General features: G+C 43.5%; 1 protein-coding gene across 1 annotated transcript in view; it reads right to left on the minus strand.

Moving 5' to 3' along the window:
• SLC4A5 (solute carrier family 4 member 5) overlaps positions 1-15,913 on the minus strand; it is a 92,756-nt gene that overhangs the window by 22,262 nt on the left and 54,581 nt on the right. The window contains exons 7-13 of the mRNA XM_058194866.1: positions 13,000-13,157; positions 12,190-12,277; positions 8,791-8,945; positions 5,303-5,443; positions 4,404-4,578; positions 3,407-3,540; positions 1,372-1,643 (exon numbers count right to left, since the gene is read on the minus strand). Coding sequence (XP_058050849.1) covers positions 1,372-1,643; positions 3,407-3,540; positions 4,404-4,578; positions 5,303-5,443; positions 8,791-8,945; positions 12,190-12,277; positions 13,000-13,157 — 1,123 coding nt within the window. The remainder of the gene's footprint in view (positions 1-1,371; positions 1,644-3,406; positions 3,541-4,403; positions 4,579-5,302; positions 5,444-8,790; positions 8,946-12,189; positions 12,278-12,999; positions 13,158-15,913) is intronic.

Raw genomic sequence — 15,913 nt, forward strand, 5'->3', positions numbered from 1 at the left:
ACAATTGAAAGAAGAGTTCCAAATAAATCTACACTTCTCATAAGAACAAACAAGACTGAGAATCCCTTGAAAAAGTTTATAATTAGTTGATAGATATTCCAGAGAAGAAAAAGATTGAGAACAAGTTGGAGAGAGTGACTTAAACTTAAGGAGCTAATTAGAGTTGGGATGGATTTTTAATGGTCTGATATATATAATAGAGATAGCAATAGAAATGGCACTTAGACTTATATACTGCCCAATTTCTGGGTGGTTTAAAATGTCAGCATCTTGCTCCCAACGATCTGGATTCTCAGTTTAACAGAAAGATGGAAGGTTGAGTCAACCTTGAGCCCCGTTAGGATTGAACTCCAGGCTGCAGGCAGAGCTTGATTGTAATATTGCATTCTGATCACCAGGGCTCTAATGTATAATTTTGTGTCCCTAAGGTAGGTTTGAAATTGGGGTTCTTTTCTCTTTTTTTTATATATAATGCTTATTACCTAAAGATTGTAAAATATTATTAAGTGAATGAATGTATGTATGTTAAAAGAAAGTTTTAAAAGCTACATTAGAATTCATCAACTTTAGAAATATTTTTAAACATAAAAGTTTACAATTTTAAAATTAGTAGATAATTCTTCTTGATAGAGAACATGTTTTTCAAATAGGGCATTCCTTTCACTTGGAAACTTCTGTGTATTTATAACTGTATTTTTTAATTCAATATGACAGTAGAGCGCTTTTTACTATTTTGGATACAGGTGGCTTAAATAAATTAAATAACAGTGTGTCTTCTGCAAATCTGGTTCCCGTTCAGACGCTGGCCTGCCCTATGTTAAAGAGGCAGTGGGAGTGTCCCTCACCAGCTTTGATGCTTGGAGGTGGGAATGCATCAGCCTCACAGTCATGGACTGATGATGGGTGTGAATTGTCTGCTGTGAATTTTGCTGCAAGAAACACCCCCACATCACTGAAATGTATTGTGTTAGCACAGGCTTCAGGTTTCTCAGTAAAATGGTCCTGGCACAGTAAATTTTCAGTAATTTCCTTCCATTCCCTCTTGTGATTTATGTACACTTTTTTCTGGCCAGGAAGGACAGTACTGAAGAGAAATGTCTTGAAACCAACCAGTTCAGCATAAATTTATGATACAACCTTGACAACAGAGGGAACTCTTGTCATACACTGACAAATATTTGATTCAAGTTTTGCTGGCTAAGCTATTTCCAATTTCAGACAGAATAAATGATATTAACTTGCATTTGCAAAGAACTTTCAGAAATCTTTGGAAGACATTTTTTAAAAGTTCATAATATCAAGCATGAAACACTGCTCCATTATAAAGGGTAATGCAATGGTTTTGCAGTGGGACACAGGATTTGCACTTACCTGCATCTGGAGCTATGCATTCACATTTATACATAGTCACATAGTCTGGATTGTAGTCGACATTGATAGGGTAGACCTTAAAGGCTCCAATCATCTTTTTAATGGCATCATAGATGAAGATGAAGCTAATCAGAGTGGAGAAGCCTTCTTCAGTGAAGCGAGTGATGTACTTAATTATGAAGCTGGCATCTGTAACCACCAGAATAAGGCACTGGGCTGCTGAGTGTAAGCCGATCCAGAGGCGAAATTCTAGGTAATCAATATTGTTACCTCTGAGGGGGAGAACAGAAACACTCTGTTGACCACAACAGCAGAGCCCCAGCAGCAGCAGCAAGATATATTCTGACCGTGAAAAAGTATGAAGACAGAAGCACATTGTTGATGCTGCCATAAGTAAACTTTAATGTCTACATGACATTCTGAAGCAGTTTAGATGCAGCAGCCCCACTGTATCCTTATGGCACCCCAAGAAAGCACAAGTGGCTACTCATGTAACATTATAGGTAAGCAATTGGATGTTCTTTGTAGTCTTTGTGCATTGCATATGTGGGAGAAGGCAGTGGGCAGCATCTTGGCAAAAGATGGCAGAGAGTAGGGCTTGGCCAAAAGAAGCATCTCCTCTTGATATGATCTAACTGGTAGTATCTGATAAATGTTGGGAGAGTTTCTTACAGGTTGGGCAACATCTGCAACAGGTCCTGTTACATTAGCAAATGGAGTCTTAGTGATTTGAAGGACTTGTTTTGGACAGCCCAACAGCTGTGCCCAAAACCTAAATTTTGCTCCTTTCAGAACTCAATGTGAGATCTCAAGAGCTGATGATGAAGTAGTGAAAGTCCACTTGTGGTGGGCATGTGGCCCGGTTCTGCTATAATGGATTGCCTTCATACACCAATTGGATGAGATAAGCCTCACAACTGAAAAGAAACAAATTCCTTAAGTTTGGAGTCACTTTGTTTGAGATGGGCTGCCACATAAATGTGCTAAACAAACAAACAAACAAACTGATTGATAATTAATAAAAAGTACTACAAGATTTAGAATGAGTTGTGCCCTGTTTGAAACTGCAATCTAGACAAATTTCACAAAACAGTATGAAAATTCATCTGTTTTCAATTCAGCAGTCAAACCAAAGCCAAGAGTGAGAGACATTCCAGAAAAATGTAGATTGTGGAAAATCAGTTTGTGCTGTCAAGGGAACTGTATTAGGAATATCAATCCCATGATATTTGGTCATGTAAACAAAACAGAATCGCAGCTCAAACCAGGAAGTGGGAATTACCATGGCCAGGAAATGGATGTTCAATCTTTTCCTGAGAACCTTCAGGATGGAGCACCCACAACTCTAAGAGGGAAGCTGTTCTATTAATCGTTCTCATTATCAGGAGACTACTTCTTAATTCTAGGTAGAATTTTTACCTACGATTGGGGCAAAAATTTATGTTGTTAAGGGAAACATTTGTTAAGCGAGTTTTGCCCCATTTTACAACCTTTCTTCCTCCAGTTGTTAAGTAAATCTGGCTACCCAGAATTTCGCAGCTGTTAAGTTAGTAACACGGTTGCTAAGTGAATCTGACTTCCCCATTGACTTTGCTTGTCAGAGGGTTGCAAAAGGGGATCATGTGACCCCAGGACACTGCAACCGTCATAAATATGAGCCAGTCGCCAAGCATCAATTTCGATCATGTGACCATAAGGAAGCTGCAACGGTCATAAGTGTGAAAAAGGGCCATAAGCCACTTGTTTTAATGCTGTTATAACTTTAAATGGTCACTAAATGAGCTACTGTAAATTGATGACTACCTATAATCACCTTGTTCATTTCTAGTTTCTTGGGCTAATTCCATTTCCTTTCTTAATACTGCCCAAGAGGCAAAGAGAACAATGCAAAATTGTCTCCAGTGCTTGTGTGATGCCCAAAGCCTAAAAGGTTAATGCTCACGCCAGTTGGAAAGGGGAACCTCAAACTGCCCCCCTCCCGCCCCATATCAGCCAGACAGGGATTTCTGAAGCAGTTAAAGAGGTCTTCACTTACTTGCTGAAATCATAGAGCAGCTTTTCAAAGATGAGGATGGGCCCTGTGCTGCTCAGGATGATGAGAGGCTGCCCTGCCAGCAAGCAGAATGCGGAACCTGCAATTGCTGTTCCCAGGAAGCTCTCCATAACACCCTGGTGGGAGAAAAAAACTATTGTAAAAAATTGTTAAAAAGTTGTAAAAAATGCTTTTAAAAAGTAAAAAAAAGGCTCTGATGATCATAGCTGAGCCGTGTGATCATCAGAGCCTCTTTTTTTTTACTTTTAAAAGCAGTTTTTTACAACCTATTCGGCTGAATAGGTTGTAAAAAAATGCTTTTAAAAGTTAAAAAAAAATTGTGCGCCACAGCTGATCACCACCCCCGGCACGCTGTTCTACTTCCCCCATGCCTCCTTTTGGCGTGCACTGTGCACACGCATGCACTTTGCATTTGGTGCATGGTGCACATTGCGCATGTGCGCACACAACACGCATACACAGCCAGCGAACCGGTAGTAAACTAGTTCAGAATTCATCACTGATAGACAGGGATGCCCCTAGCCCTATGGAAGCCCTCGGTCCTGCCTTGTGTGTCAAAGGTCTTGGGAGCAAAATCTGTGGAGAAGGGGCATTATCCTTGAGGAGCCCACATGCCACCACCATGTTAGGAATTGCAGATGGGCACAGAGGTTGCTCCCATCTGTTCTCCTTCTCCCTCTTCTAAAATATTGCCAGGGGATCAATTGGCTGGTGCCCAGTAATTTCCCAGGAACTTTTAATTCCAGCCGCACTGAAGAGCAAGGTTTGGAAGCATACTAGCTGTGATTTTCAGACTGGATATTCAAACTTCAGCTGACTCCACAAAGCAGATCTGAAGGGGGTGCTGAAGTGTCAAAGCCTCCTTGTTCCTAGCTGCTCAGGCCTTGGGATGCCAAGAGCCAGAATAGTACGGATTCTCAAGTGCTAACATAGAGAATTTGGGGGTGGGGGGCTGTTTGGGTGGCTGGCCCGAACTTGCCTGGTAGTTGTCAGTAGCATCCCCCAACAAGCCACCAAATGTAATGGCATTGGCAATGCAGCCCAGGTAGATGAAGAGCACAGCAGAGATCGACTGGATATGGAAGCCATCACAGAAGTCGCTGAGGAACCAGGGCAGTTTCCTCTTGAGATCCAAATATAGCCCCCCGCAGAACCTGAAAATGAAGCAGGGCCAGCTGTGCTCTCTTTGCACTGAAGGGCTTTCCCATTCTGTGCCCAGAGAAGTCCAGTTTTACCCCTTAGCTTAGTTCCTCTTGGCAAGATTTTCTGAACCACAAATTATTCTGCTGCTACTGCTGCTGCTGCTTATGGCAACACCATTCCTATCCTTCCTGATTTCACTGAGCACCCATCTCATTGACCACCTTGTATTGGCCCTCCTAGATCTTGCCCTGCTAGGTGAGGGACGATCTTCCTGAAGGTTCTGCACACAAAAGGGAGGAAAGGGGCCATACTGCACGATGCCCGCTGGCTAACATTCATGTCACCCGGTAGTGGCCAAACTACCACAGTTTGTGTCAATCACATTGGAAGCAGGGATAGGGAGAAAAAGAGTGAGGGGCTGGATCCACACTTCTCCTTCTCTAAAATATGTGCCAAACCTGATTTTTCCCATCCAGGTTTCTGCACTGGCCAGACAACAAGAGCTGGGATAGAATGGGGAGGATTAAAAACACGTCTTCCAGGGGCTTATGCTGCTCTTTTGAGCAGGCACTTTCTTTCCAAACATGGAAAGACAGATCTGTAGGCTCATCCTTCTTCTCCACCAAATGAAGTAAGTTCTTCAGCGGAAGAGGTGTATTCAATGCTTCCCTGTACCCGAACAACAGGGTTTTTTTCTTCACTACTGCCAGCTGATTGCAGAGACATTTTTCTCACCGTCCAGTCCAGATTAGCTCCTCTCCAATTTCATGGACAGCAGGAAGATCATCATCTTCGTTGCCCCCACCCCCACCCCCGGCTGCTCCTCCAGCTGCCCCGTTCATCTGGGTTGCTTCGCTCAGAGAAAACACAGATTTTCTAGGAAGAAAATAACATGGAATGTTAGTATACAAAGGGTGCATATGTCTCCTGTAATACAAGTCAGGGGCAGTTGAAGGCAGATATTTATTAGATTTCTATCTTACTTTTCCTCTAACAGCTCAAGCAACATACAGAAGCCCTTTCTCCTCCTCAAATGGGTCTATAATGACTCAATGCGTCCAGCTAGTGTCATCAAGTCCTCCCATTCCATCCTGGAAACAGCCTCTCTGTGAGGTAGAAGGACCATGATTGGTCCAATGTCACCCATCAAATTCTACAGAATTTGAGTCTCCTTTCTCCTAGTCCAGACCTGTGCATTTTACGGGCCCTGGGCCACATCCAGCCCTTTGGCTGTGCCTCTCTGGGCCATCCTGGTTTGTACATAGATCTAAAAATATGAGCAAACAAAATACATACACCTATAAATTGTGGAAAAAGTTAGACCACAGATTAATTGGAAATTAGAAATCAAATATAAATAAGTGGGCCATAGGAGGCAGGAGAAGCCAAGTTGGGCCAGCTCTGCACCGTGGTCTGCACTACTTCATATGATGGGGCAAGGAGAGAAAATACTTTTCTGGGCTTGTGTGGAGCTTGCCCCTCGCCTGGAGGGGGTGGGAGGCGACAGTGCTCATCATATGTGGGACCCAGGCTTGGCCGCCCACCACTGCCTTGGTTGAAGCTACCCAGCTGGTTCTCATAGCTAAAAGGCTGGGTGTCAGGATCTCCATCATCGGCCTGGCACCTTGCTGGCATCCTGCCATCAAAGGAAAAGGGAGGGGGAGCCATTTGGGGCAATCCACACCTGTGTATCTAATAGTGGGAAATTGGGAGGGTGAGCTGACCTTTGAAGAAGACCAGAGCTGTTTGTACCAGTTAGGCTGGGCACCTTTGGGGCTGCTTGCCCTAGGTGTGAAATTCCAGCAGCCTAAACAACCCAGAGTTTTCCACAAGATTGTGGTGATCCTGGATTGGATGGAAATGGACCAGACATTGGGGGGAAGGATGGGGAATGTTGGGTTTGGCTCTTTGTATCGGTGTGCTTCAGATCCCGCCTCACCTGTCTGCAGCTTCACCTTCCCGCAATCTTTAGTCAAAGCCCAATTCAGTCAATGTTGTGGCTCCAGCCCACCCCCCACCCCCCCGGGCCTGGCCCCCTGCCAGAAAGTGACTCAGAGAGTGAGGGGGAAGGGCCATCAGGGCTCCCCTCTGCAGGGCCGGCCTCTCTGGCTCAGCTCCAGGAGCCAGAGGCAGGCCAGATGGAGGATATGATGAGGCCTCTGTCTCCTGTATCTCCCCCCGCCCAGGCAACGCTTCCAGACCCAGCTGTGGACAACCAGTCCTGGTTAGATCCCAGGTTTTGTAGACAAGAGAGGCAGGAACAACAAAAGAAGGGGTGGGATAGGCGTAGAGAGTGCTGAGTCATGGAACCACACCCCACAGGGTATAAAAGCAGGAGGGGCTTTGACGGACAAAACAAACTGACTGAAGAAAACTTGAGCTGAACTATTTGACTGAGCATTTGGCCTGGATTGCTGTTTGTTCCTGACTTCCTGGTTGCTCCGGTAACGAGCTTCTGTGATGCTGGCATCAGGGAAGATAAAGAAAACCTTGGCAGACGTTCGCTGGTCTGCTGCCAGAGCTGATAGCTGCCGTGGACTAAATTGCTGGCTAATTGAGTCAGTTCACATGTCTCCCGGACTGAGGTGGGGGGGACAGAACAGTCAATTGGAGTTGAGAGTCTGCTTTCCTAAATGATTGTTTGGGGGGCAGGTCTGACACAGGGCTCAGTTTCTTGTTTTCTAGCATTGTGCCTTAACCATTAGACCCATGATGGCAAACCTATAGCATGCGTGCCACAGGTGGCATGCATAGCCGTATCAATGGGCATGTAAGCTCAGCTCCGGTGCACATGCGCGCACCGGCCAGTTAATTTTTGGGCCTTCTGGGCCCACTAGAAGTATGGAAACATGCTGTTTCCTGCCTCCAGAAGGCCTGGGGGGGGGTAGGGAAGGCCCATTTTTCTCTCTCACCTGCTCTAGAGCCTCTCTATGAGTCTGGGGAGGGCAAAAACAGCCTTTCCCACCCACCCAGGCCCTCCGGAGGCCAGAAACTGCCTGTTTGCCAACTTCCAGTTGGACAGGAAGTGACTTTTTTGCTGTCCCCAGCCTCCAGAGCGTTTCTAGGAGTCTCTGGAGGCTGGGGACAGCAAAAAATGTCACTTCCTGTCCAACCAGAAGTTGGCAAATGGGCAGTTTCTGGCCTCTGGAAGACCTCCAGGGCTGGGTGGGAAAGGCCGTTTTCACCCTCCCCAGACTCATAGAGAGGCTCTGGAGCCAGATGAGAGAGAGAAACAGGCCTACCGGGCCCTCACGTGACAAGAGCAAGAGGAGAGGGGGGTCATGCATGCATGTGCAGAGGCGGGGTGCATAGAATTATGGGTGTGGGCATGCATGCATGCGACCCCCCTGGCCCCCCCGACCCCCCCGCCTTCTGGCACATAATGGCAAATCACTGCACTAGACTATACCAAGCATTAAAGATCAGCTAGTCCTGTTTTGATACACCATAAATTGACCGGGCTAGATGCATTTTTACATTAAGATGGCATTAATGCTGTAGTTCAACTTTTTCCATGTATAAATCATGTATGTAGATGTTATGTCCCACTCCCCCTCCGACGACCGGGTCTAGGAAGTCCATATCAAGCGTGGCCACGAAGCCTCTGCAGCTTTGCCAAATTCCTTCCAGGTTTCTCAGGGCAGGCAGGAGTCCAAGTTGTGACTTCAGCGATAGGGTCCGATATCAGCAAACTAGATAAGACTTTGCTTGACTCAAGGTTGGAATGCCACAAGCAGGTCCTTTATATAGGCTGTGGGGTGTGACTCCATGACTCAGCATTTATCCAGGCCTGCCCCTCCCTTCCTTCTGCTGGCATCACCTGTCAAATCTCCAGAAGCGAGGATCCTCCCACTGTGAATTCTCTTCAGCTGGATCTGCTGTCGGTAATTCTAGCACATGGCTGGCTCCCTGCTCACACACTGTAGGAGTGAGGTTTGTTGTTCATTCCTGACATCCTGTCCGGGCATGGGGCCAGGGCCGGGGGCTGGAGGCATGACAGGCCGTTCATCTTCATTATCAGACTCCGAGTCTGATAACAGGCCCGGGTGTAGGCGGGAGGGGCCCGGCTGAGGAGAGGAGGGAGGACGAGGCACAACAGTATGTGTTTTGTTTGCTCATATTTTAATATATGTAAAAACCAGGATTAATCCCAAAAGTGGTCCTTTCGAAGGAATGAGGCTCCCTTGGACAAAGGAAGCTGGAAGCACCAAGCACCCACTTACCTCTTCTCTGCAGAGGGCACTTTCTTGGGTGGCTCTATTCGAACCTTTGGATCCCACCCGCCTGGAGGAAGGACTGTAACTTCATCCAAAAACTCATCTAGTCCTGCTATCAGATCTTCTCTGTCTCTTGCTTTGTAGGCTACATCACTGAATAGCTGCACAGGAAAAGGAAGAGTCATTAGCTAGGAAGCCATGGTGGAGAGAGCAGCCAATCTCCCGTATACAATCACGGTTAGTTCTTCACTTCTTGTATTGTATTTAAGAACAATAGTATTGAATGCATGAATGAGAAAACATTCTGATTGAATCACTAGAAGCCATGCACCAATAGATGAATCTTCAGAGACAGTCAAATCTACTATGCACTGGAAATTTATTGAGTAGAAAAAAAACAAACTTCCCGTAATGGGGAGAAAGAAAATGGTAGTATAAAGGCAGGATGTAAGATAGATATGTAGGCAAAAATTAGCTGTGTCTTCAGAGTGGGAAAAAGAAGAATACAAGCTATAAAAACAGATGCAAGGGGAAAGACTAGCCAGGAAAGATAATTGAATTAGAAAACAGGAAAGGCTAAACTAAAACTGAAAAACAGGGAAAAAAATCTATTGTCCTATGAATCCATTGAAAAAGCCCAGAACTCAAAACAGGCAACTGGGCATGCCTAATTAGCTGATTAATATTATTTGACACACCTTGCACCCATTATCTCCTAATTGTAATATACATGTAGTGTATGATTTAGTATGTAGCAGGAAATATATAGGAGGAGGTCAGGAAGAGTGTAACCTTCTAGTAGCTCAGCCAGTGGGGAACGAGGAGGGATGTGGCAGCTGGGAGAGGTTTGTATAAAGAAGGGAATATTATGGGTTGGCATTTTGGAGAGAATCAAGCTTTGAAAGCTTCTCTGCCCATTTGTTGCAATAAATGAAACAAAAGGCCTTCCCTGTGTCTTGGCTAGTTATTGATCAGGCTTCTGGTCACAAAGGAAAGTAGCCAGGAGCACATAACACAGGGGTGAAATCCTCCCAGTTCGGACCGGATTGCGCGATCCAGTAGCGATGGTGGCGAGTGGTTCGGAGAACCGGTAGCAAAAATCCCTGGCCCGCCCACCCCCATGACCAACTGAGCCTCTTTTTACAAAAGGTTGTTTAAAAAATGCTTTTAAAAGGTAAAAAAAAGGCTCTAATGATCACAGCTGAGCTGCGCGATTGTCAGAGCCTTTTTTTAAACTTTTAAAAGCATTTTTTACCACCTGTTCGGCCGAATAGGTTGTAAAAATATGCTTTTAAAAGTTAAAAAAAAGATTGTGCACTACATCTGATCACATACCCCCTGCGCTGTTCTACTTACCCCATGCACAGTCAGCGAATTGGTAGTAAACCAGTTCAGATTTCACTACTGACATAACAGCTTTAAGTAAGACAATACAATCACAATGACTGAGTATTTAAAGTACCCCAAGGAAAGAGTCTTTCCAACATATTTTGGTTCACCCACTTATCACCTCCTTGCACAAGATATGTAGTAGATCTTTGGGATCAATTATGCTGCATTGTGCTGTTGCATTTGGGGGGCTTCAAGAAAACATTGACAAGGGGGTAGATGGCAAAGGCCTGCAAAATTGACTTACGTCATCTACCAGAAGGGTAGCAATGGCTCGGCCAATTTCATTGTAGGATTTTGCTTTTCCAGAGGGACCCAGGAGTATAAATAGGAATCTGGTGAAGGAAAGCAAACCAAGATATGAGCATTTGCAAGCCAGTTCAACATTGTTCCCAGATAACAAGCTCCTGCAGGAGAAAATGTCTTGCCCTTTAAATAGCTAACAAAAGTATCACAGTGTTGAGGAGGACATGTCCTGCTATGACCATTTGCTAAAAGCTAATTCTACCCTTTTCATTTGAATAGGTGCAAGTTAACATCATTCACAAGTAGAGTAAGCCAGGCACTTGTGCCATGTTAGACTGCAAGGAATACCTGAGATTTCTCTCCTCATGCCTGATTTTATTTGATTTTAAATGAAATAAAAAGACTAGAATCCTATGATTCTGGGAAGACAGGAGAATAATTCTGAATGGAACATAGTTAAATGCGATTGTTAGCTGAGTCTTCTGTTAAATTAGTGGAAGAAATTTTAATAATGGTTTAGAAGTTTTGAGAGGGAGAATACTCATACTGTATTGTCCACAAAATGAGCAAATTCAGAAGACTTTTAAAGCAAGTATTAATTCAGTATTTATGGGTTTTGCATTCAGTGAAAGAAGAATACAAGCTATAAAAACAGATGCAAGGGGAAAGACTAGCCAGGAAAGATAATTGAATTAGAAAACAGGAAAGGCTAAACTAAAACTGAAAAACAGGGAAAAAAATATATTGTCCTATGAATCCATTGAAAAAGCCCAGAACTCAAAACAGGCAACTGGGCATGCCTAATTAGCTGATTAATATTATTTGACACACCTTGCACCCATTATCTCCTAATTGTAATATACATGTAGTGTATGATTTAGTATGTAGCAGGAAATATATAGGAGGAGGTCAGGAAGAGTATAACCTTCTAGTAGCTCAGCCAGTGGGGAACGAGGAGGGATGTGGCAGCTGGGAGAGGTTTGTATAAAGAAGGGAATATTATGGGTTGGCATTTTGGAGAGAATCAAGCTTTGAAAGCTTCTCTGCCCATTTGTTGCAATAAATGAAACAAAAGGCCTTCCCTGTGTCTTGGCTAGTTATTGATCAGGCTTCTGGTCACAAAGGAAAGTAGCCAGGAGCACATAACACAGGGGTGAAATCCTCCCAGTTCGGACCGGATTGCGCGATCCGGTAGCGATGGTGGCGAGTGGTTCGGAGAACCGGTAGCAAAAATCCCTGGCCCGCCCACCCCCATGACCAACTGAGCCTCTTTTTACAAAAGGTTGTTTAAAAAATGCTTTTAAAAGGTAAAAAAAAAGGCTCTAATGATCACAGCTGAGCTGCGCGATTGTCAGAGCCTTTTTTTAAACTTTTAAAAGCATTTTTTACCACCTGTTCGGCCGAATAGGTTGTAAAAACATGCTTTTAAAAGTTAAAAAAAAGATTGTGCACTACAGCTGATCACACACCCCCTGCGCTGTTCTACTTACCCCATGCACAGTCAGCGAATTGGTAGTAAACCAGTTCAGATTTCACTACTGACATAACAGCTTTAAGTAAGACAATACAATCACAATGACTGAGTATTTAAAGTACCCCAAGGAAAGAGTCTTTCCAACATATTTTGGTTCACCCACTTATCACCTCCTTGCACAAGATATGTAGTAGATCTTTGGGATCAATTATGCTGCATTGTGCTGTTGCATTTGGGGGGCTTCAAGAAAACATTGACAAGGGGGTAGATGGCAAAGGCCTGCAAAATTGACTTACGTCATCTACCAGAAGGGTAGCAATGGCTCGGCCAATTTCATTGTAGGATTTTGCTTTTCCAGAAGGACCCAGGAGTATAAATAGGAATCTGGTGAAGGAAAGCAAACCAAGATATGAGTATTTGCAAGCCAGTTCAACATTGTTCCCAGATAACAAGCTCCTGCAGGAGAAAATGTCTTGCCCTTTAAATAGCTAACAAAAGTATCACAGCGTTGAGGAGGACATGTCCTGCTATGACCATTTGCTAAAAGCTAATTCTACCCTTTTTATTTGAATAGGTGCAAGTTAACATCATTCACAAGTAGAGTAAGCCAGGCACTTGTGCCATGTTAGACTGCAAGGAATACCTGAGATTTCTCTCCTCATGCCTGATTTTATTTGATTTTAAATGAAATAAAAAGACTAGAATCCTATGATTCTGGGAAGACAGGAGAATAATTCTGAATGGAACATAGTTAAATGCGATTGTTAGCTGAGTCTTCTGTTAAATTAGTGGAAGAAATTTTAATAATGGTTTAGAAGTTTTGAGAGGGAGAATACTCATACTGTATTGTCCACAAAATGAGCAAATTCAGAAGACTTTTAAAGCAAGTATTAATTCAGTATTTATGGGTTTTGCATTCAGTGAAATAAGATTTAACAAACGAATAGTCCCTTTAGGGACCATTTTCAGTAACTCCAAATGGACTTGGGTAGAAATATAGGAATAGAAATGAAATGGCGAAGATAGGAAATCCCCTCCAAGTCTTAGCCCCGTTTCTGTCTTTTAAACTGGACGAAGATGAGGAGTGTTCCTGACGATTGACCTACCTGGTTGGAATAGGCACTTCGGTCATCCCACCCAACATGGTAGACTGTATAAGCCGGACAAAGGCTACAAAAGGTTTGTCTAGGAAATCCACTTCTCCCACCAGAACATTTGAGGCTTCAGCATTTTTGGGGATCTTCTTCATGAACTTGTTTCTGAGCTGGGGAGAAAAAAAGTATTTCTCAGAAGATGGGAAATGTTCCTTCTCTTCTGAGTTGTCTCAACATGCCTCTAACCAGCACAGTCCAGGGGAAAGAGGCATTCCGACCGACCCTTTTTCTTATGGAATTTATGATTAGAATAGATATTAGCTTGGAACTGTTTGGAAGATTCAGGGAGACACTCAGTTATGGCATGCAAAGCTAGTTTCTTCCATGTTCCGAATTGTGTATGGTTTGTGTCCAATTTTAGAGTAAAACATAGAGGCCTATCCAAATTTCTAATTGGAAGGTACATTGGCTATTTTTAGCAATATCTTTTTAAATGCTGATTCCTTTCCTTCTGCATCCACCCCAATATTGCCACGTTCAGGTAATTGGAATAATGAAGAAAGGGTGCACCATTGGACATTGAAAAAAAAGCAGCCCAGCAGAAAAGTAGCCCAATAAAAGAAAAATAATAATTAAAAAAACATATGCTGCTGGCTTTTGAAGGATAATTTGCCACATAGACATTATGCTAGTAAGAGGTAGTTCTTATGACCAAAATTGAGCCCAACATTTTCATGGCTAAGCAAGACAGTTAAGTAAGTTTTATCCTATTTTCTTGCCATAGTTGCCTACCTTTGATAGATAGTTGCTACCTTTCTTGCCATGGTTGTTAAGTGAATGACTGCAGGTGTTAAGTGAATGCGGCTTCACTTCATGGATTTGCTTGTTAGGAGGTTGCAAAAGGTGATCACGTGACCTCAGGACATGGCAACCATCATAAATAAATGCCGGTTGCCAAGAATCTGAACTTGATCATGTGACCATGGGGATGCTGCAATGGTCATACGTGTGATAGAGGGTTGTAAGTCATTCTTTTCAGTGCCATTGCAACTTTGAACGGTCACTAAATGAATAGTTGTAAGTTGAGGACTACCTGTAAAGAAGAGCTGCAATAAAGGACCCTGCAGTAAGATTCTGCTTGAAAGTCATGCCATGGGTGTGGGTGTCCGTCTTCCTCCAACAGCAAAACAGTCTGTCAAAGGGTGGAAGGATAAAAGGCAGCACCTCTTGACGTGGGAAAATACCGGCATGAAAGTACAGCAGGAAAATATATCAGGAGAGAAATAGGCTGTGGTCTACGTCAAATGACTTACTGAAGTCTAAGTAAATTATATCCACAGCATTTCCCTGATCCAGTAATTTATTCATGTTGTCAGTGAAGTCAGTAAGTTATATGGCTTCTGGTAATCTTTTCATTTCTAGATGCTCACAAATCTGCTGCTTTTCTTTTCCAGGATTTTGGAAAACAGATGATTGGCTCAACCCAAGGCAGGCTGGTAGCCACTATTTTTTCTGCAGTTCTAATTATCCTCTGAAGTCTGTTGGGTTGCAGAACCAAACCAGACAGTTATAGAGGTGCAGATGACAGACTCAATAATTCCTCTGTAGAACTGGATCAGCAGCTCCTTGGGCAGTTTGAGCTTTCTGAGTTGGCACAGAAAGAACATTCTTTGTTGTCCTTTTTTGATGATGTTTTTGATGTTAGCTGTCCATTTTAGATCTTGCGATATGGTAGAATCTAGAAATTTGAAGGTCTCTACTGTTGATACTGTGTTGTCTAGCATTGTAAGAGGTGGAACTATGGAAGGGTTTCTCCTAAAGTCTACCACCATTTCTATGGTTTTGAGCGTGTTCAGTTACAGATTGTTCCGGTCGCACCAAAAGGCTAGTCGTTCAACCTCCCGTCTGCATGCGGATTCATCATTGTCTCAAATGAGACCAATCACTATTGTGTCATCTGTGAACTTCAGAAGTTTAACAGATGGATCATTTAAGATGCAGTCATTGGTATAGAGAGAGAAGTGGGGAGAGCACACAGCCTTAGGGAGCCCCTTTGCTAATTGTACAGGTATCTGATGTGATTCTGCTTAGCTTCACCTGCTGCTTCCTGTTTGTTAGGAAGCTTATGATGCACTTACAAGTGCATTCAGGTACCTGTAGCTGGCTTAGCTTAGTTAGAAAAGTGTCTGGAATCATGGTATTGAATCTATAAAGTCTATAAAATGACCCTCTATAAAGTCTATAAAGATGACCTTCTATAAAGTCTATAAAGTCTATAAAGTCCTTGTGTAGGTCTTTGGAGATTCAAGATGTTGTAGGATGTAATGCAGAGCCATATTAACAGCATCATCTGTTGATCTATTTGCTCAGTATGCAAATTGCAAGGGGTCTAACAGCGGATCCATGGTGGTTTTTAAGTGGGACAACACTAGCCTTTCAAAGGTTTTCATGACTACAGATGTTAAAGTAACTGGTCTGTAGTCATTCAGTTCCTTGATGGTGGGCTTCTTTGGCACTGGGATGACAGTAGAGCATTTGAAGCAAGAAGGAACATAGCACATCTCTAGTGATTTATTGAAGATATGGGTGAAGATGGGGGCCAATTGGTCAGCACAGACTTTTAAGCAAGAAGGAGTTATCTTGTCTAGGTCTGGAGCTTTTCCTGGCTTTTGTCTGTGAAATAGGTCTTGCACTTCCCTTTCTGTGATCTCTAGGGATTGTGAACCCAATGGGATGGGGTCAGTTGTAGGAGGCTTGGCTGTTGTTGGTGTATCTGAGATGGGGGTTGTGGAGATAGGTGGCTGTAGTTTCCTTTCAAACCTGCAGTAAAACACATTCAGGTCATCTGCCAGTTGTTGATTTCCTTCAGCCTGGGAAGGAGGTTTGCCGTAGCCGGTGATATTTTTAAGAGTTTTCCACATGTTTG

Source organism: Ahaetulla prasina, chromosome 9 (genome assembly GCF_028640845.1).
Source record: "Ahaetulla prasina isolate Xishuangbanna chromosome 9, ASM2864084v1, whole genome shotgun sequence".
NCBI classification, from domain to species: Eukaryota; Metazoa; Chordata; class Lepidosauria; order Squamata; family Colubridae; genus Ahaetulla; species Ahaetulla prasina.